The sequence below is a fragment of the Sander lucioperca genome, chromosome 6, assembly GCF_008315115.2.
Source record: "Sander lucioperca isolate FBNREF2018 chromosome 6, SLUC_FBN_1.2, whole genome shotgun sequence".
Taxonomy (NCBI): Eukaryota; Metazoa; Chordata; class Actinopteri; order Perciformes; family Percidae; genus Sander; species Sander lucioperca.
The window spans coordinates 16,845,188-16,868,365 of NC_050178.1; the positions used below are offsets into that span (position 1 = coordinate 16,845,188).

Consider the following 23,178-nt stretch of genomic DNA (forward strand, 5'->3'; position numbering starts at 1 on the left):
GTAACAGATTCTGGGGCGTGTCTCTAGTGGGAGTTGTAGTTTTTAAATATATTGGTATATTTCTCATAAGTAGAAATTGGCAGTGTAGAATTGTGGATACACCCTGGGGTTTTTTGGGATGGGGAACACACTGGTGTCATCAGATTAAATAGGTGAAAATAGCTTATTACCATATTTGACAGTGCTTACAGTGGGTAAACTTTGGTGACCATATCTACATGACAGCTGAGGTCCAGAGTTTTCTATAACAGCTGGTCTTATGTGTATAGCACCTCCTGTTGCTAAATGACAAGCCTTCAAACATGTACTGGGTTCAAGGTTCAGTGGTCAATAATTCAAAGCAGGAGTAATGTATCCTCTTCAGACTGACATATGTTACTGTCGAGGTTGAGACCTTTCCAACGATGTGTTTGCTATAGTCCTACATTACACATACATACATACAATTTGCAGGCGATACTTTATTGTCCCCAGAGGGATATTTGCCTTGAGTTCAAATGTTTCACACATAACACTTGACATATTGTTTTATCATACAGCTGACATATACTTACAATTAAAAAAAACATGAACGAAGTGATATGTAGCCGGAATGAGACACATCACACAGACACAATCTATTGCTCATCTTTCACAAACAGTGACAAGAGCAACCTACACAAACCCTATATGCATTATATCATGAAGCTATAGCAAAACCCCTGCAGCCTCAAGCAACATTTTTTAAGTTTTAATTGAGGTAGGTCCAAATTAGGGCTATAGTTTAGAAATATTTAATTTACATTGGGGTACCCTATTTCTTCTGCCAGAGGATAAGAGCTACTTGGCAGGGAGAATAAAGACAGATCAGACCATATTCTCTGTGCTTGCCTGGAGAGACTGGTTTCTATTCCTCTCAACAACCTTCATGACAGTAACCTGACAAGCAAGCTTTAAATGAGATGTTTTTAGATATTGCCATGCTTTCTGACATAATAAAATGCTCTGTAATGCAGCCTTGTATAACATAAACCCCCTGATTCACCGTGAGTGTCTGCTCCAAATGATAACCCACACGTTGAACACGGGCCTTCCAGCCAGGTGTTGTCCATATGAACACCAAGGTGCCTATAGGAGCAGCGCTGATTGATTGGTTCATCATTTATGACCTCTGATACCCTCTGACCCATGTCACGACCAACTCCTCAGTTTGTGAAATAGTTGAATGATTGTTGGCATGGCACCACAGGTCTCTATTTTAGCAGAATATGCAAAAGTACTTGTGTCTGTGTGCAGTATAGGCTGAGGTATAAGTGTGCCAAAAATGCCAAAACACATGTTGTATATGTACACATACCCAAACAAAGCTATATACATCTTACTCTGTGAACAAAAACCTCGGCATCAATCTGCTTATCCTTTTAATTTCCTGAAAATGCTTCCTAAAATTATTCCCTTCTTAGTTTTGAAAAGGTAGTCTTAGTAAAGGCTACGAAGGATAGGATGGCTACAAGCTGTAACCACGGTGAATGATATGAGGATCATCTTCTGAATATAATAATTAATATGTTTGGCCTACCATAAATTGTTATTTAAAAAAAGTCATTTATTTAAAACAACTAATAATGCAGTGTGATGTTTAATCAAATCCCATACATAAATATGCTCATGTTTCTTCCCTTTAGTCTTTGCTATTGACATTCATCAACTGCAAAATTAGAAAATTGCGTTTTTAAATAACCATGCATGGAAAATAAAATAAAAAATGCTTCTCTTTAGGCCTTAGGCCTAAATAGTTTATTTTTTGTTTTTCACAACAGTAGGCCTACAAGGCAAAACAAATGCACATTAGTCAAACAAGCCATTAGGCTGTATTTCTAAACACTTAGCTGTAGGTTTTTTTATATAGGCCTAGTTTTTTTCTGCGACAAGGCAAATCGAAGTGCTTAGCATAAAACACTATTTTTTCATTATTGGTTTTCTTATTGTATAAATTTTCACGTACAACGTGCAACAATCTTTCATAGACGCGGAGCGGTAATTACTACGTCACTTCTGGAGTCTGCAGCTGATTTTTTAAAACGTTATTATGGTGCATAACTTACTGGAACAAAACTGAGCAACTTGTTGTTGCTGCTGGTGACAAAACCACTGATTAAATATGTACATTGAAGCGATACTGGCGTTAAAGACCTGCTGATCGCTGTCCGATTCTCTGATATGAATGCCCGCATTGCATTGTGGGATATCGGCTTTGAATGCGCCCAGCACGGCTCATATCGTAGCCTACTGTTCTGTCTTATTTACTGTAATATTTCACCGGTAATAAGATCAAAATAATATCATTAAAATAAAAAAATGCATACCATGATAACATCTAAATAAATATTGATAAATGCAGCGTTATAGTTTTAAAAATATCAATAAACAACAAAGCAATCCAGCTTCCGTGGCAATAAGACTGAAATAATAACATTAAAAGAAATATATATAAACCATGATAAGATCTCATGAATAAATGTTGATTAAAACAGCGGTTATTGGGCTAAAAATACCAATAATAGCAAAGCTGTATACAGCTTCTCTGCTGCAGCCCAACTGGCAGAAAGAATCATGCTGTGATCACAAAAGATGCTTCCCATTGAAATACATTAGTTTAAAAAATGTGAGCCCATCACGAAAATCTTCAAAATATCGTGATGCCATCACGAACTGCCGTGAGACTGGGTTGTTTCAGACATATACTGTTGTTTTATTCCAGTATTCTAACCTCTGACCCATTGAACTGCAACTATATAACATGCTGACCATTACCAAAAAGTTGCTATAGAGTAGACATACAGAGCAGTACCGAGCATTCTGGCATTGACAGAAGGAAGCAGCTGTGACAGTGCCAGTTTCATTGTAGACAAGAATGGAAGAAAAGTTCCCTTTGTTCATCTCTACCAGAGTAATGTAACTCTACTCTCCAATCCTACTGGGACTGGGGTGATAGGTAAAGTCTTTTGCATCTTTGTTGGCTGCTTTATAGGATGGGTAATGGGTTACACAATGAACTTGATTCTATTTTCTACCTGACACAAACTTTGCATGCCTGCTTATTTGATGTCAGACCAAGTGTGAGTTGTAGGAAATATATAGAAACCTCAGCAGTCTTTGCAATGGAGAAGATTCAAGACAGAGCTGAGAAGTCAGAATTGTGTTGTATTCAAAATGCTTCAGCATTGCATACAGAAACACAGCACTGTACCATAGAAGCTGCATTGATATACAATTGATTCAAAATCAAAACGTGAATTGATTCAAATTCCAGAATTCATCTGACATCTTCTACCAAGCTCAACCTCTAACTTTACCTTACCACTAGTTACACTACAACAAAATTGCAGCTTGCTGATTGGATGTTTCTTACTGCAATGCTCTCTGAGCCTCAGTTGAGGTCTCTTGTTATGTAAAATGTCTTGTGCCTTTGAGTACAAGATGATTGTCATGGCCATCAGAATGTAGGAAATGTTCCAACCTCCAATAATATAATTTTTACTTTTAGAACCCTGGCCATCCAATGTAACCCTGCCAACTTCACTACTCTATTGTAAGTGATAAAGCACAACAAGGTATCGTATTACTGTATATGAAAATAATGGAAGAGGTGGAGACATTCTGCTTTAAGTTATGGTGTTTCTACCTCAGAATTCATTACCTCCATATCAGAAAGCCTTGGAGTGCATTATCATGCTTATACCATGGCCTCTTACCAAAGGACAATTAAAGCTACTCTACTTTAAAACCACCAGTCAGTTAAACCCATCTCGAGTCAACTAATCTGAAAAAAAGACATTTTTTGGCTGTGGTATAAATTCAATCCTCTCATAGAACCAGACCGTCCTCAACCAGAAAACGACCGTACAGGTCGATTGTGCAAGCAGCTTATAACGACTCATATTTACGTTTGTTGTTATGCAGCGACCTATCGACCAATCGAGGAAGTGAGGTCAAGAAGGCAGGTTGGGGTGGTGGACGGGTCAATCAAACACAGGACTTTCACTCAGTAGATCGCGGTTTGTGTCCCATGTTAAACCATGACGCAGTTACATTCATGACACAGTTACCGCATCAATTTAGTAGTATTACATGACTCATTTTAAGCCAATCCCTGATGCTGAACTATATCTAAGTATTTTTCTTGCCTAAACTTACTTAGTTCTGTTTTCCAATATTTACTACGGGTTTGAAATGGCGGCCATTACGTTAATTATATAATATGTAATATGTGTGCATCAAAATGTCTAAAAATGACTATACCTATGTTATATATTTTGTTGCGTTGTGTACTTACATTATCCCTAATGTCAACAATGTTCAAACCCAGAGACATGGCATTTTAATCTACATTGGTTGACAAGTGGTTCATACTAATGCTTGGTGGCTAAAGCATACCATAAAGTTATAAGGTTACAACATTGTTCAACATGCTTATAAAGTTAATAGTTAAGTTAAAGACTGTTTGGACCAAGTTTAACAGCGCTGGGTTAACCCACGATTAAATTTGCCACGTAACATTAGCTACATGGGTAGTCAATTAATGTAATGCTAAATTAGCCTGCTAGTGCACCTCAGTCCGTCCCCACCCTAGTCTATATCTTCAGGGATTGCTCGGATTCTGCCGGAAATTCCGCTGGATGTCCCTCATTTCGGCCAGATGTCTGTCACCTTCCTCTTTCTTTGTGTTGGCGTTCTAAACTCTGGTGGATTTATGAGGACTATGGTTAACTGCTCCTCAGATCTCCACAGGGTAAATCCAGATAGCTAGCTAGACTATCAATCTGAGTTTTCTGTTGCACGACTAAAACAACCTTTGAACACACTCGTTACACCAAAACAAGTCCCTTTCCCGAGGCTATTTAGCAGAGCTCCATCTGGCGCATAGCGCCGCCCAAGGCAATTGTGATTGGTTTGAAGAAATGCCAATAAACCAGAGCACATTTTTCTCCCAGCCTGGAATGCTGTGTGAACTAGCCAGACCTTCCTCCGCAGCGCTATGGGAAGGCCTGGCAATTTTGAGACTACCCCCACCCCAATCGCCGAATGGTCAAAAATGTTGTTTTGGGAGTCATTGGAAATCTACCTATTCTGTCGTTTAGGTATGAGGATGTGTTGCACTGAACATACTAAAGAGCATAGTATGGAAGTCTATATTTACTCCTAATGCACTAACATACAATTTTACCAGCCAAAGCAATCACAGAGTAGAGTCAGATACTGTAGGGATAAACACAACATAACCACCACATTGCTGCATGATGAGTGTTCAATGTACATGCTGTTTGCATCCCTCATCATGCCCATGTTTTCTCTGACTGCTCTGTCACAGTGACAGAGATGTGACTGATTCACTACATACAACAGGCCATCACTACTTCCAGCCACCCAACAGTGCTGGTCTCATGGGGTCTCATGGGTACAGTGTTGATAGCAAAAATACTTACTATACAATATGAATTCTCCCTGGAATTATAACTAGGGCTAGGTAAAACATGTTTAATGTTGTTGTTGAGCTTTGCTTCAAGAAAATATAGTATACTGTTAAATTATAAAAATATATACAACTATGATTTAAATAAGCCAAAATCTAGCCTCAGGTCCCACTTTTCTATACTTGATGCCACAAACACAATGCATTTTTAGTCCAAATGTACTAAGGTCTGATACCCAGCCCTATTTATAACAAGTTGATATTTCATTCTTTTATTTTTGATATGACCATGAGATTGTCCCAGTGATGTAGGCTGTAGACTGGGCTGAGGATTACTTTTGAGGTTTATTCCTCTAGCTCCAGTGTTGCATGCTGTGTACACTTTTACAATCTAAATACTGTATGAAACAAGACCCACTCTCATATCTCAGACCAGGGATGCTTGTGCACACTATAGGTTGCATGCATACAGTAGTAGCAAGAGAAAGAAAGAAAGAGTAGATGGTGATCAGACTCAGAGGCTTCCCACACTGACCCTTAACCTTTGTGCTGCAGAGAATGTAGGGCGGTTAGTCACCCCTGCTAAAAAACTGGAGGACAATATTCGCCTGGCCGAGCTGGTGATTGAGGTGCTTCAACAGAACGAGGAACACCATGCTGAGGTCAGTACACACGCACACGCACACGCACACACACACACACACACACACACACACACACACACACACACACACACACACACACACACACACACACACACACACACACACACACACACACACACGCACATTACGAGACTAAAAAAGGTGAGGCTAATTAAATCCAATGAAAAGTGATGGTTGTCCATCTACCAGCCATCTACGCTACTGATATCATGAAACTCATTAATGTCTAACAGAACTTTACTAAGATCCAACAATATCATACTTACATGTGAGCTCGAAGGAAAAGGTTGCCCATTCCGTAATCTTAAAACAAAGGGAATGTGTCTCTTACATTGTCAAATTAGTGTTCCGTTTCCTAAATGACTTATTTAAGCAATTAAATATTTCATATGCATACAAATAACTATTAGCTTTAACATGAAATGTGTTGTTTCTGATTGAAAGTGGAAAGGAGTGTGTGTGTTACATTCCTGAACAGGACACCATTAGTAACAGTTACTGAATCATTTGGATAAAAATTACTCACCATATAATTTTAAGCTTTGTCTAATATTCATATAATATAATATAATATAATATATAATGCTTGACATTCTTCTGTAATTCAGAACATTAACATAGCAACATGTCAACAGTGAGTTTAGGCTATTTTTTTCTTAGATGAAATCTTAATAATATTGTCATCCAGTGTAACCTGTCCTGACACACCTCCATCAGTGTTATTATGAGCTGTTAGCACCAGTTTACTGCTGGGAAGCTAGAGGCCGCATTCTGGATATCCCCCACAAAATGACTGCTCAGTGCACACAGCAAAGACCTTTAACCCTTGTGTTGTCTTCCTGTCGACCATGCAACATTTAGTTTTTCTGGATAAAAATTTAAAATTCTAACTTTTTTTACGTTTTGGTCATCTTTTTTGACACTTTTGTCATTTTCTGACGTTTTTGTCAATTTTTTTTCATGTTTTTTTGTCACTTTTTTCCATGTTTTGTTGATTTTTACTCACTTTTTTGTTTTTGAAGCGTTCTCCTAAATTTTTGTCACTATTTCAACATTCTTTTATTAGTTTTTCTTTAAATGCTATAAAATTGAATAAAACACCCAAATTCAATGAAAGTAGTGAACTGGTCATGTATGTTGCTTGTGAAGAGGGTTTTATGGAACCATCCACGTTTTTTTTTTAAAACAATTTGGTTGAAAGAAACCCAAATTTCTGATACAGCAACTTTTTGAAAATGGGTCAAATTGAGGACAACAGGAGGGTTAAAGACTTCTGGACAAAGGACAGTACTAACAATGGCCTGTGCAAGATCTAGTGACTCGCAACATATTGATGTGTGGTTGCCAAGATGGCTCTCTAGCTATCAAACAAGTGGACATGGTTTTTTCTAAAGTATCACTGTCAATGTCAATAACAACACAGACATTATTCATGTGAATTGAGAGACTGAGATGATCACCCCTTTTGCAAAATACAAGCAGTGTTTTTTAAGAGCACTATGGCCACCGAGTGCATTACATCACATGCAAACCCTCTATAGGCTGGCAGTATATTCTCCAAATGGAATTCAAATTCTGTTTATTAACACATTTATCCTAAAACTATTTCAATTGCATGGAATTAAAACGAATTAAAACGAAAACTACAACCAGTCTTATGACATTCGCTGATCAGTTGGAGGCGATTTAGTAAAAAGAAAGTCTGCAAGATGTTCTCCTCGGCAGCCTGTGCACTGTAATGAGAGCCTCATGCTGCACTTTTGCTACATTTTGTTTGATTGTAAACATGTGTAGCGTGCCACATTTTATCTAGTGTGGAGTATTCTGTCCGCCATAGGGAGTGTTTTCATTAGATTTATCAGTCACGGAGTTTGGGTTATGTTTGTGATATTGATTGACTTGAGAAATTTCCATTGGAAATGTTTACCATTGTCTCTGCTACAGTTTTTAAAATCATCAAAAAAACCTATAGGGGATCTCAAGATTGGTTCCAGAAGATACACTGAACAAGTTATTTTGCATTCCTCCTGTCTCAAGCTTTACTGTTCATTCAGCTTCCAAATGCTTAAAGTGACCACCTGCTACTTCAAATCATCATACTGTGTCTTATGTGCACAGTGGGCCATGCCTGGCAATAAGTACACACTCTAAAGTGTAGGCAAGTGTGTAGTCGCAGCGGAGAATTATCAATCAGGTCTATCCTTATATCACAGCAGAGCAGCTTCTCTGTTGATCTGGCAAACACTGAGCCGAAAAGATACTGACGGATAAGAACAATAATCATGAAGGCAAAGGGAAAAGAGATGCACATGAAGAAAACATGAACTGTGAAGGTTGGTTTTGATGTAAAAACGTCTCTATCCAATCTTTTTACCCGTTTACTGTGAATGCTATGCTATTTACTGTGCATTACTGTGAATCATATCACTTCGTTCCAAATCAAAATTGACTTATTCCCTCTCTGCTTTTTATTTCAATGATTTATTTGTTTTGCGGGGAAATGTTTGAACAGGGAAAAGAGGTATGTGATTGTTTAAGTGCCATATGACCTGTCTCCTACCCTTCCCTTATTGTAAATCCTGTGCATGCACTTAATGATATACGGCTATTGTTGTAGAGGATCATTAATGTTTCCCTTCTCAACAATGACCCAGAACCCCTTTCAACTTGTGGTACCTGCTACTCAAGTGCTTGTGGCTTGTTAGCGTCTAAGCTAGCAACAGTTTAGCCTTTGGTGATGAAGAACAGAGACAAGCACTTAAACAATAATTGTTGGACTCATTAAGCTACGCTCTTAGAAAACAAAGTGCAGAGTTGGGAATTTTGATGCTGAATGTGTCACTTTTAGTCTCAAAAAGTACAACTCGGTATCTTGTTTTCTAGGAGTCTACTCCAAACCATCCCTGAATATGCTAACCCGTTTTCCTGTGTTTAGCCTTGTGTCATTTATTCTACCAATTCCAGTAAGTAAGCTTGGGGAAGGTGTTGTGTCATCTTTCCTTCCCTTGAATAAACCCATTCCGCTCCATTGGATCCCTCAGCACAGACAATGGAGGAAATGCGAGGCATGCTTTGGGTGATCAGTGATAACATGATCACTTCCCTTGCATTTCAATGAAATGCCTATCCTGCGGCTCATATTATGGGAAGACATTGGTGAACCAGCCAAACCAGCGTTAGACTTCAACCCTGGCAAATATTGGTATCAATTCCCTTTTTGTTTTGGTTGGTTGTTTTTTTTTCAATTTACAATTCAGAGTTATGATAATCAAGTACAATTTACTTGTATTTTTTTAATTGTGTGGCTCTAAAGCTGGTTATTGCTCATCCTATTCACCAGCCTCATGTTGTGCCTCTCATGTAATCACCAATTTTAACTTCAATAATTTCTAGCAGATTACTACATTCAACTTATAGAAATGATCTATAGTTTTGTGAAAAACTGAGTAAAACTGCTTCAGTTTGTTAAACAAAACATGCATTTTTTAAACGCATGTTTATAATCGTCTAAGACTCTTCTGTCCTGCCACTAAACAAGTAGTGCTCCTGCTGTACAGTGAGTTTCCTATAGGGCATCTCCCAGCAAAATGGTGACGGGAAAGAAATAGCTGCCTAAACAAAGACAAGCAAGCAGAACAGGTGTATTATTAGTTCTGGAGTGTCATAAGATGGTGCCCCATCACAACCACTCAAAGAGAGTATATAAAAGGTTCTTTGGGCTTCCATAGTCTTCTTGACCCATAATATACAGTGTTTTCCCCTCCAGGCCAACAGGAACCACCTGGCAGGAAAGACTACGAAAATTAAATCTCACAGAAATGTTTTGAATTCACACAGAGAAAAATAAGACGTTTGGCTTTTGAAAATTGTTCTCCCAGGTCTTGGCAATCACAAATATAAAACTATTTCGACTTTTTTCCCCAGAAAAGTCCATTCGATTTTATCCAAAAGTTAGTTGTGTCATCTCCAATGCATTTTCTGTCTGCTATTAGACATCATGAGGCCAAATCAGACTCATCCACGGTTGCATTTGACCCTGTCTGTGTCTGCCTGCAATACACACAGACAGACATACAAGGCCCTCCTGCTTGTATCAGGTTAGGGTTATCTATTGGCTGAGCAAGCTGCCTGTCTCCTAACATGACTTCATGTGATTGGTCGACACAGCCAGCAGTCAAGACAGTCAGAAGCCACAATGGTAAAAAAATCGCTTTTCATGCGAAAAGATGACTAAAAAGCTGTTCGGTTGTGGATTTATCGTTCTGGAATTATTGTGCAAAGTCTCAGAAAAAGTCACTGACGTTCCAGGCCGGATTACTACGCTTCTGAAAGGGCTATGATTGCACTAAATGTCTCTATGGAAAGGCCCTGGTGTTAGCTGTAATGCTAAACACACAGAACAAGGCTAGGTTGAAGTCCTGCAGATATATTAGATATTACGTGACTCCATTTTTGGATTCATAATTATTTATTTACTGTACAAAGACACTGTAATTCCATGATGGATTAACAAGCTTCTGCATGGCCTTCAATTGCAGGAAGGACCTCGTTGAAATGGCACGTTTCTCTGATTCTAAACACAAACAAATAAGTCTCTGCACTTATTTGTTGAGATATTAAATATGACAAAATAGAGCTCAACAGTGACCGCCTACTTTAAGCCTGGGACCAAGATGAATCATGACTATAAAACATTTGATTTGCCACAAAAAAACATTTTGAAAATGGCAAAAAAAAGTCAAAGGTACAAACGTTCATAGACTTCAATGGTAGAGGCTCACTCTAGCTGCTGTAAGTGCTGTAATCATTTCCATGGTAACAGTGAGCTCCACCAATCAGAGACGTCGCTGTTACGCTTAGGATTGTGATTAGTGTAGTACTTCTCGCATCACAAGTAAAACATGTTTTTCTTAAAACCAGGTTGATTTCATACGGACTTCAAGCTTCTACAGAAGCAGAAACCTTTGTTTCACAACCTCGCAGCTCGTGGTCAGTCTACCTCGGATGGTTTAGACGTTGTGGCTGATAATCAAAATTGTGGAAGTGGAAGGGATGGAGAAAGCCTGGCATGGCTGACATGGTCCCTCATGGCTGGATGTCAGGCTTTATCCCAGCATTGTACATCCGGTAAGCCAGAATATGTGGCTTAATGTGTAGTAGCACATTTATCTTAGTTAGGGCCTAAGCACCGGCATCGTCGGGGGCGAAGCATATAATGAGTTATAGTCATAGCACCACCTACTGACAACAAGAAGTCAGCCCTAACGAAAATCATTTGATTTTCCTGAAATTTACGTGATGTGGTTTAAACATGATATACAGCAACAAACGACGTGTACATAGAGTTTTCTCTAGCACCATATAGTGGACACAGGAAGTGGTGCGCAATTTGAAATAAGTAATTTCCAACGCTATACACTATATTGAGGGAATTAAGTCTAAATCTCGTGTGCAGTGTTTTTGACAGTAATAAAAATACACGGCAGCATCATCGCTGGAGTGCGAGGGCCCGTTCACATCGCTGCTTGCAGCTTTAATTTCACATTGGATTTTTGGACCACACCCTATGTGCAACGGCTTTACTTTGGCAGATATAACATTTTCTTCACAGTTTTACTTCTGCACAGCCAGCCAGGTTCATTGGGGTTGTGATAAGCAGCTATGCTTTCTGGTTGCCATCTTTGTTTGGGTTACGTTCACATTCAAAATGTTTGAACACTGCAGAGAATCGTTATTAATGACAGGAGAGTGTTCTTTCCGCGTCATGTTTTTTACAACACTTGCTACAAGGTTTATGATGCATCTTTTTGAGATTAGCTTCTTATTTCTCAAATAATATTGATGATTACATGAGTGGCACTGACTAGGTGTACCTTCTTGCGAACTATCTCACACCTACTACCCAATGCTAAGAGCTCCCATGGCAAGTGCATGCGCCCCCCCCACCCCTTCCTTCCTTCCACCACCACCACGTAAGCCCATGGGTACATTCACATTACAGTGTTGACAGCTTGATGTGAATGAGCAAACACCATGGTACCTCAGGGGTCCCTCTTAAGAGGCCTGGCAAGAGTGGGGGTGCATGGAGGAGAGTGAGTGTTTCTGATGTGCATGAGAGAGTCACTCCACTGCGTCTATTCGGCGAGGAGATATGAGCACGACGCAGCTCACTGGCTCCTTTCTCCTGATTGACTCGCTGAAGGAGCTCCGGGGGGAGTGTTTAAGTAGCTCCCTGCCATGCCTGTCAAGGAGCTGCTGCTGTTTCCTCTGTGGGCCAACAGAAAAGCGTGTGATTTCCGTGCCCAAGCGCTGTTTTCTCTGCTAAGAGTTGTGAAGAATGCTTCCCCGGAGATCGCGCAGTGGCACCAACTTGATTTCATATGGTGAAAAAGTGAGAGAGAGAGAAACAAGAACCTTTGCAATAGATCAGTGGAGTTACATTACACCGCCAGCCTTTATGGTAAATGAGATTCAAATTGTTAACTGTAAATACCTAAAGACATGCCCATGGGGAGCACTTCTCTCTGTCAAATTTGTCACCTATCTTTCACTCTCAACCTGTTGATTTTCTCGCACTCCCTGCATTCTGCCTCCCTTCCCTCTCTGTGTTTCCTTCTCTCCACCCGAAGGCCTTTGCATGGTGGTCAGACCTGATGGTGGAGCACGCCGAGACCTTCCTGTGTCTCTACTCGGCCGACATGGATGCAGCTCTTGAGGTTCAGCCGCCCGACAGCTGGGACAGTTTCCCCCTCTTCCAGCTGCTCAACGACTTCCTGAGAATGGACTGTGAGTGAGAAGCTATTAACAGAAAACATGTTCAACAGGCAGCATGGGACTGAAGCAGCTTAAGTTCCCTTGCAGTTGGTGTAGTAGGTCCTGTAGAGGGTTGATCGGTGAAGCAGTGATCATCAGACACTGGGGATGGACGCTGATCAGGGGTAAAATGGAATGGAAAGTCAGATTATCCACTTGCCCAGGTTACCTTAAATTAATAATTCAGTCAGGAACACGTAATAGATTTAACCATTTATTGCAACAAATGGAAATAGAGTTATGCTTGGCGCTGATGGTTCCGCTCTCTATAATGCTCCCTGGACCAGCCAAGCAGCATGCTAAGCTGAGACAAGAGTGAGCCAAAAGAAAGACATTGAAACCATTTTAAACTTTGAGTCATGTTAGGACTCTGATCTAGGAAGGTGGAGGATGGGGTGGTGGAGGCAAAGCGTTCCACTCCCGGGATTGCTCCGGTGCCGCCGGAAATTCCGCCGGATGCACGTCTTTGCAGCCAATGTCCGTTTCCTTCCGCTTTCTTTGTGTTTGCGTTCTAAACTCCGGTGGATTTATGAGGACTATGGTTAACTGCTCATCAGATCTCTACAGGGTAAATCCAGACAGCTAGCTAGACTATCTGTCCAATCAGAGTTTTCTGTTGCACGACTAAAACAACTTTTAAACGTAAACATGTTCCACCAAAACAAGTTCCTTCCTGAGGCTCTGCACGGTGGCTCCGTGCAGAGCTTAGCGCCGCCCAAGACAATTGTGATTGGTTTAAAGAAATGCCAAGCCAGACTCTCCTTTGCAGTGCTGTGGGGGAAGGTCTGGCAATGCGAGACTAGGGTTAGGTTAGTGCAGCTATGAGGGGCATGGGCACAAGGGGACCACTGATGTTAAAACACTCCCTAAAAATCCAAGTTTTGTTATCTAAAAAACAATTTAAAAGGGAAACAGGTGGTTTTAAAAGCAGATTACATAAAAGAGCCACTGGACAGGAGGTCAGCGGGAGTCATATAACTTTAAACAAAGGCCCACCACCCCTGTCCTGGCCTCTTTTCTGAACAATAAAAAATAAAAATAACTGATATAAATCCCCTTGTGTATCAATATGAAAATCTATTCAAACGTTTAAATAATGAGAATGTATTTACAGTACATTAAAATCATTAAGACTATAATAGACATTTAAAAGAAAGTTGTTAGGAGCTAATTGAATAATCAGCTTAATTTTAGGGCAACAGTTAGGCGTGACTGTGCATGCACTCTTGTGTTAGCACTCGTTTTCTGCAGAGTAACAACCACAAGAGCTATCTGTTTGGTGTAGTAGACAAGCACTGTTTGGCACACTGTGATCTACTGCATGACCAAAGAGGGATTCAAGTCGCCAAAGTATCAAATCCAATCAAAATCAAAAGAACTTTATTTTTCCCGTGAGGGAACTTCATTTGTGGTCAGGCACATTCAGACACAACACACAACAATACATAGTCAATAATCATACCCGAGAATAAATAAATACTTCAAAATACTAAAAAACTAAAAACCCTGATGGTAGGAGTAGGGGGGTGGGTAGGGTGGATAGGTCGAAGTCTGGAGCAACCACAGTAATGTCTTGTTACCTGGTATATCCACAGCAGCTCTTTATGCCACATGATGTGTTTCACCAATCCATCCAACCCTGCTTTGCCAATTTTGGAAAGTGGGAAATTTCTAAAGGACTGCCTTATAATTGGTTATAGTTTAGTTTGGTTTTGTGATGTGATGTGGCTGTTAGTGTTACTAATGTATTCTTTAAACAGTATATAGAAGTTTCTCATTTTCTCATCAGATAAATGTTTGTGATCATTGTTTGTAACGTTTTTTTAGCGCCAAGTTCTATTATTATAATCAGCCACAACAATCAAGGCCATTTCTAATGAAGGTTTACAGCTGTTGTTGCCTGTGCACTCCAATCTCCCTGAAACATCTCTCAAATGTCTCTGAAATAATTCCTGTCAATGTGAAATATCTACTTTTAGCTTGGAGCAGTTTACAAACTGAATGCTGTGTGTGTGTGTGTGTGTGTGTGTGTGTGTGTGTGTGTGTGTGTGTGTGTGTGAGTGTGAGTGTCTGATTGAAAATTATAGTCAGGTCTTGATGCTGGTTGCTGCAGGCCAGCCATCTCTCTAATGAACTGCATGCACTTGCCTGCAGGAAGAGTGTGGAGCTGTCCGTGGTGCTGTAAAGGAAACACTTCAGTGTTCACAATGCAGTCTCAATCTGCGGGGCGCTAATTGTCCCTAGGGACTTCTTCCCCTTTTCAGTTTGTCAGTCGGGAGTCAAGGAGAAGGCAGAGTGGGGTCTATTCATTCAGCCAAATTGGCCACCTTCTCATTTGCTACATATTTTCAATTGTGTTAAAAAGGCAATTGAAGTGCATTTCAGTGGACATAGCTACACCAGCCAGCAGTTAGGTGGAAGGAAGGAAGGAAATTCTACAGCACTGGCGTTAACGCAGTGGCCATAACAGAACCCTACTGTTTGTGAACATTTCCTTTGTGCTTTAAATTGAGTTATTTCCTTTAGATGGACTCGTTGGTGCAAAATACAAGCAAAAAAAAAATCCTGTCAGAGCAAAATGTTAAAATGTAAAAAAAAAAATAAAAAAATACTGTATATTCAAAAATCAACAAATCAACAAAATCTCAGTAGTATTGGCTATCTTTATTCTATATTTTTCATCACAAAATACGACGATGTCTTGTAGATTACATTGATACATAATGACATACTTTGTCAGCATTCATTTGAGGGTTGAGGCAGGAATCATTCTCAGTTTTCTTTTACTGTCAAGAAATCCCATGACAAAGACAAAACCAACAACATGGTTCCTACTGAAGATGTACATCTTTAAAAACAATTCACAAATATAGAGTTTCATAAGTAATTTCCTCAAACAGCTGGTCACTTTTTAGCAAACATTACTCAAACGGGAGGAAATAGTGCATATGTTGGGGACTATTTTCATTGGCGAATTAATCTACATTTTGTGCTTAATGAGGCAGCAGGACATCGTATGTGGGGTTGAGTCAAAATTAGTCTTGTATTGCAAGACCTTAGTCCAAGCGTTATGGAGTACGGTCTGGCTACACCACAGATGCATTCTGGGATAGGAGAAAAAAATGCTCTGGGTTTTTTGCATTTCTTTAAACCAATCACAATCGTCTTGGGCGGCGCTAAGCTCCAGACGCAGCGACGGTGGCTCTACAAAATAGTCTCGGGAAGGAACTTGTTTTGGTGGAACATTTGAACATATGAACTGTTCCAGACTCAAGTCAAAATAAAGTACAGTGTGTATTTTCATGGTGATGAATGAATATGTACATGCGATTGCAACAGTGTGGCTCACTGATGGAGCTCTATGGCACAGAGGAAGGAGATATATCAGGCTGTGATACATAGTGTTATTAATAGATACATTCATTGTACAGACTGATCTCATTAAATGGCGTATGTATGATACAATCCGTATGCCATTATGGCGTGTTATCAAGACGCATAATCGCTTTTTAGCGTGTTTATCAACGCCGTTTGGCCTCCATTGACCTACATTACATGTGAATTATCCCCGTAGCGAGTAGTATGAAAGGACGGAAGCCTGCAGAGGGAGCTTGGTTGGGGTGGTGGATGGGTCAAACACAGGACTTTCACGCAGGAGAGCTTGGATCGCGTCCTGCGTGTGGCGTTTAACTGTTTATTGTTTTCCTAAGCGTGTGACGTTGGTCACCGTCGTGTGGCGACGTCACGTGGTGTGTATGTTTACATCCGCTGTATACAGCGTAGACATACACGTGGATAGCTCAAAATGCGTACAGATAACACGCCATTTGACTTTAGGAAAGTGACGTGTATGTTTACGCAAAGTCATGATGCCATGTTGCATTGTACATTTGCAGTGGCGAGGAAAAACTTCCTTTTAGGCAGAAACCTCGGACTGACCCAGGCTCTTTGTGAGCGGCATCTGTCGCTGCCGGTTTGGACACAGAGACACTTATACACATATACAGATATAGAGACATATGATTCATAATTATAGCAGTTGGAATGATGAACAGTGGCAGTAATAGCAACAATAAAGATAGTGGAACTATGACTAGAAATAATAGTTGTAGCAGTTCAGGGCATAGCAGGGCGTAGTAGGGCGTAGCAGGGCGTCAAGCAGGACCAAGGCGGCAGCTGCAACCATGATTTAGGTGTCACCCCAATCCAAGGAAATCTGCGAGGAGAGAAAACATAAAGACTCCGGGGAATAAGCTCCCCGGAGATAACTTAGTAACAAGCTTTTCTGGGACATGAATGCACTCAGATGGAAAGAGAGAGGAGAGAGGAGCTCAGTGTGTCAAAGGAAGTCTCCCAGCAATCTAGACCTATAGCAGCATAACTACGAGCTGGTGCAAGGCAAACCTGAGCCAGCTCTATAAGGGTTGTTAGATGAATCGGACGTCTATGAAGAGAAACAGAGAAGAGGAGGGGTTCCGTGTCTGTAGCCGTCCTTTGTTTTTCTGAATGACTCAATCAAAGCCTCAGACCACACCATGTTATTGTGTAGCACAGTCACGTCACAGGGTCCATCTTCAATACCAACTAAGTGCCACCTTCAGGCCTGAAAAGTAAAGCCAATGCTGAAGCTCCTTAAACCTGCATTATATCTCATTTCCAGCAGGGGGGCGACTCCACTGGCTCCAAAAAGTCAGTTTCTATAGGAGTATATATTTAGTCTACATTATGTCAATTACTACTTTCAAGTCTTCTTCAATACATCATGATGTTCATTTTGTAAATTATTTTAAAATAGACAATAAAGCAGGGGATGCTTTAGGACCTGTCAATCATGACAGAGGCTTAGCAGTGCTAACCATGCTAACACTGTGGACATGAAAATAGACCTAAACTTGTTTTTCCGTGTTTTCATCTTAAACTTTGGCCCTCTCACTGTGTGTTTTCACTTCATCAAAGTTAATTGAAATATTTTGGTCGCCTAAAAATGTCTTGTTCAGCTTTCTGCCTATCAAGCTAGCTAGCTACCGCTAGCGTCAGCTGGTAACTTAGATAGTCTGCCGATTTTCAACGAGCTCTGTGTTCTGCCATACATGCAGATGAACGCCGCCAGTACCCGGGGCTCTGCGTTACCCCGCCAGTAAATCTCCGATGACTCGGGTCAGCGTGTTGAAAATCTGCGACTTTCCCTCTTTTAGCGTGTAGCCTAGCGCAGAGCCATTGAAAGCATACACAACACTGGCTTAGATGCGTCATCCTCCCCAGCTCCACCCTTTTGTCCAAAGATGGTCATTCCTTGCTCCAAAATACCAAGATGGCGACTGCCAAATGCAAACTTCTGGCTTCCAAACAACAGTTTGAAACCAATGGGTGACGTCAACGATGCTACGTCCATTATTTGTACAGTCTGTGATACCAACATAAGACTCAGCACAGTCCACACAGTTTAACAAGCGCTCACTTTAGGAAAGCGTATCATCATGGGGACATCTTTTCCACAGAAGGTCATCTGCTGTATTGCCCCACAGCGGTGCACTTATGTAGCAGTAAATAGCCTTAGCACTAGACAGGCGCCAAAGTCGCGCTGCCATTCGAGGAGTTAATGAGGTCTAAAGCAGTGGTAGCTGGGCCGCGGCGAGCCCTGCGAACACACTCCTGGACACAACACATCCAAGTGGACAGCAGCCGCTCAAGTGGCTAATTGGGAGCGTGGTAATCAGGGAGCACAACAAACATCGCACCTACTGTGTATCATCGACCTTGACTCGGATGCCAACACACACAAACACAAACACATACATGCTCAGAGGGGGAGAGAAAAACAAAGAGAGAGAGAGGGAGAGGAAAAGCAGACACACTGCATGGAGCCGTGAGGCATCACATTAGCACACACTGGCCTCCATTTTATCTCCTGTGGTCTTTGTCAGTGTTGCCTTTTTACCAGTTGGGAGCCGACGGAGACTAGGGGGAATGTGTGTGACGGGTTGGATTTAGAAATACCCCGAGACTCCAACCTTTTGTCTCGAAACACTGAAAACTGGATGTGCCGTGTCATACCTACTAATGAAGAGTCAGTGTTTGCCAGAAACACCAACCTCCCCTGTTAAGTGTTCATTATCACCATCTAGGAATTTTGTGTTATTTGTCTCGCTGCCCTTCAAGTTTATCTTGTAACCCAACATGCACATGAACATATAGTATAAAAGCGTAAAAAGACCCTTTAGGTCACAGCTACATTTTGATTATCATTCTGATACATCTTTATTATCAGTTTACACTGAAATTCATTTTGCATTCCCAAGCAGCTCCGCTCAACAAAAACGCAAAGTACACACAAGTTAGAACTACACATGTAGTAAAAAAGATGAAAATGCATCAACAGCCATGGTAAAGAAACTATCCTCAGATCTAGATCTCAGTTGGAAGCACACTGATTTTGGTTTAGCAACAAGATAGACTGATGTATAAATAGTTCTTGAGCCTGTTGTATCTAAATGAAGGGGCTCTAAATTGCCTGTTAGAAGGCAAAAGTTGGTATTCATAATTTAAAACATGCATGGAGTCAAAAGAGATGCTGTTAGCAAGCCGGAGCATGCTCTTCTTGTGGGTTGTTTAAAAGTTCTGTGACCTTGTATATCATATATATGATGATGAGCGTAAAAAGCCCCTTTGGGTCCCAGTTACACACATAAAGCATAGAGAAACATGTACGGTTGCGCTGTACCTATGCTGACATCTGTAGTGATTACATTAGAGGTGTGTCTGTTTAGTCAAATGCACATTAGACACCATTATAGACATCTTCTTCTTGTCATTAACATGTGTCCTTAATACTGCAATAGAAGAAACTGGGGAAATGAGATCTTGAACTGAAGTTGTTTTTCTGTGAGAGGGTCCCTGTTCTGTTTATCTCGTGCACGAGGACATACATGTTGTGGTACACATATCTGCCAATGGTTTCACACTATTCCACTGATCAACAGGTGGCAGTAACACGCCAAGAAACATAGTGATGCGCTATCAAATACAGGGAAGAGGAATACTGCCATCTAGTAAACATAAAAAACAAACTCAAAATACTTGCATTCAACACGTTTGTTAACTCTCAAGGATACACACAATGTGGTGTTACTGAGAAACAAATTATACTGTATATACTGTACATTTTAACTGCACAACTCAGCATTGCCTGCTATGTGCTCAGGTTTGCTTGGTCACTTCCATGTCTTATCTCCTCCTTCCTTATGCCCTTCCTTTAGATAACCTGTGCAATGGGAAGTTCCACAAACACCTGCAGGACCTGTATGCCCCGCTGGTGGTGCGATATGTGGACCTGATGGAGTCCTCCATTGCTCAGTCCATCCACAGAGGCTTTGAAAGGGAATCCTGGGAACCTGTCAAGTAAGGATGCCGTAATTATCTTTACTTTTAACTATCCTCTTCTCCTGCTTTAGGGATGTCTTTTGTAGGATTAAGACATTTTCACTTTGCACATCTGTGCACAGATTTAGCTTTGTTTTTGACTCCTTGAAACCATACTTGAATGCACTGGGCAAAGGCACAACTTTGTGTTTACCATTGGGGTTGAGACCTCCAACTATCTAGGGCGGTCCCGGGACGTTTATGCATGTATTTTAAAAAGCGACAAAACATCGAAAAATTTGTCGAAACAAAAACTCGAAATAGCAGCAAAAGTATCAAAAGGCAGCAAAATGTCGTAAAAAGTGACAAACACTCAAAAATGCAACATCATAAAACTGTCGAAAAAAACATAAAAAAAACTGTGACAAAAGGCGACAAAAACTTCCCAAAATAGCGTCCAAAACATTGAAAGAATTGTCAAAAGAAAGCTAAAAAAACGCCCAAAAAAGCGACTAAATCTTTTAGCCCAGTTTTGATTATTGGCCTAATAGGTTTTCTATTAATATTTATGTGATCGTGTGAGTGCTATCATTAAAAGCACTCTGCATATTAAACTCTTGACACATTGTCTATAGCGCTTTGAAAAAATTAAGCGAAACGCACCAACAATGGGGATCAGAGGTGTAAAGCTCCATCATACGCTGCAGCTTCCTGCTGAGTGTGACGCTGTCACCGCGCCACATCCATCCCTATTCTCTCATCAGGAATCTTGTGGATACACATTTTCTTCACTTTATATTTAGCAACAAATTCACCCCCCAAAGAAAAGATGCCAAAGGAGAAGGCAGACTTGTCTCATTTGCGTGTTGCAAGATCAGGAGAGTTGGAAGAAAAGCCCACACTGGCTTTCCAAAAAGACCCGTGGAGGCAGGTTTAGGTGTATATAACTGAATACTGTGGCAGTGTGTTGTCAATGTTGCCATTTTATACAGGCCCAAAGCCACGTTTATGTCAACGTCACGGCATGCTGCGTGTGGATGGATGGAGAAGGCAGTGACTTGGAAATGGAATCCCAACATTTTCACTCCCACAAATGTATTTTAACTACTTCATCATTTCTAGACTCATTTCTGTTTTTGTCATTTTCTCTCTGTTTCTCAATTCATAATGTGTCCCTTGCTTGTTAATTCACCTAATTATTCCATACATAATTGTCTATTCTGTGTAGAAAAATGGTTTACAGATACAAACAAGACTAAGAGTCTACAGCCATGCTAGCAGCTCTGTGAATAGCTAAATTCTAACATCAGCATTATGTGAGAATATTAGCATATACTCACAGTGACCACATGTGCTAATTAGGATTAAACACATAGTACAACTGAGGTTGATAGGCTCGAAGCCGCTCCAGGCCGCTCCACTCAATATGGCTACATTATCAATTCAGTTTTCACATCGAGCTAAATGAGAGTGTGGGAGATAAGGCGGCGCTCCACCCAAAACCTTTTACTGGTTACACTAACAACATGAACTCTAAACTCTTTAGCCATGCCTCACTGTTGCCGCTGTTACTGATTAATTCATTTAGAACTGCCAGCAAAAACCTGTGTAATATACTGTATGTCTGGTTATACTGTCTGGTTACTAGAAATTAATCCACACCTAGTCTTTATTCACGACGTTCCATTTCTGGGATTGTTCAGGTGTCGGCAGGAAATTCCGCCGGATGTCCCTCATTTCGGCCGGATGTCCGTCACCTTGCTCTTTCTTTGTGTTGGCGTTCTAAACTCCGGTGGATTTATGAGAACTATGGTTAACTGCTCCTCAGACCTCTGCAGGGTAAATCCAGACTGCTAGCTAGACTATCTGTCCAATCCACATGTTCAACCAACAACAAGTTCCTTTCGAAGGCAAATTTTACAGAGGCACCGTGGCTCCGTTCGGCGCTTAGCACCGCTGTGTGGACTAGCCAGACCCTCCTCCACAGTGCTGTGGCGATAGGGCAGCAATGCGAGACTAATCCGCACCTGCCAGCCAATCAGAAACGAGGATCCTCAGTGGCCATGGCGTAATTGTCATTACACAACACAGTACTGTATGTGACAGAGATCTTTTCAAAATCATTTCAACATCTAAATGAATGTATTCTCTGATAATTACTTTGGCTGCATGTTTCAACAATTATTTACAGACATGATCCTGGTTATAGGCTTGCATCTTTTCATATCTTTCCATTCCAAAGCTTTTCCCCCAGTTATCTGATGTCATATCACCGTGGCCCAGGCTCCTCTCTACTTGCTGGGGGTAGATGGTTGAGGAGGGGCCACTTGTGTTTCAATGCACTGTGGTTGAGTTTAGAAGGAAGTAATGGTCTTAAGAAAGTTCTTAGTGGTAAAAAGATACCAGCAGCTAAACTACTGTTGTTAATCCTGGTCCTAGAAGTCCTTCACTTAACCTGTATATGCGACTCCTTTTCCCAATTAACACAAAGTAAGGCTTCCCACCCGTCCTGGAAAACCTGTAAAGCTGCAAAAGTCTTGGGAATTCCATAAAAAGGAAAAATGTCCCGGTAAAAATATTTGACATTGACATTGCCTCTTAGATTTGTAAATACCTGAAAATGATTTCTTAGGCGGAGTAGGAACACTGAAACTAAGGAGAATAAGGCCCGGCCTGTATTATTCCTTTCCTCTTGTTTCTGTTTTTGTATGTAAATGAAATACACATTACAAAATGTAAGCAATATTTAGTTTTTCTGAGCACACACTCTTGCACTTGCTTTGTCCTGTCCTTTCCAGAGCTGTTTCTACTAACACACACACACAAACACACACACACACACACACACACACACACACACACACACACACACACACACACACACACACA

At 40.7% G+C, this 23,178-nt stretch overlaps 1 protein-coding gene across 8 annotated transcripts in view; it reads left to right on the forward strand.

The window, feature by feature from the left end:
* The window catches only part of cadpsa (Ca2+-dependent activator protein for secretion a), a 236,621-nt gene that overhangs the window by 152,257 nt on the left and 61,186 nt on the right, over positions 1-23,178 (forward strand). For 4 of the 8 annotated variants that reach the window (XM_036002087.1, XM_036002088.1, XM_036002091.1 and 1 more), the window contains 4 exons: positions 6,008-6,114; positions 8,630-8,638; positions 12,747-12,903; positions 20,187-20,328. In XM_036002087.1, coding sequence (XP_035857980.1) covers positions 6,008-6,114; positions 8,630-8,638; positions 12,747-12,903; positions 20,187-20,328 — 415 coding nt within the window. The remainder of the gene's footprint in view (positions 1-6,007; positions 6,115-8,629; positions 8,639-12,746; positions 12,904-20,186; positions 20,329-23,178) is intronic. The other 4 variants (XM_036002089.1, XM_031277197.2, XM_036002092.1 and 1 more) reach the window with 1 other exon arrangement.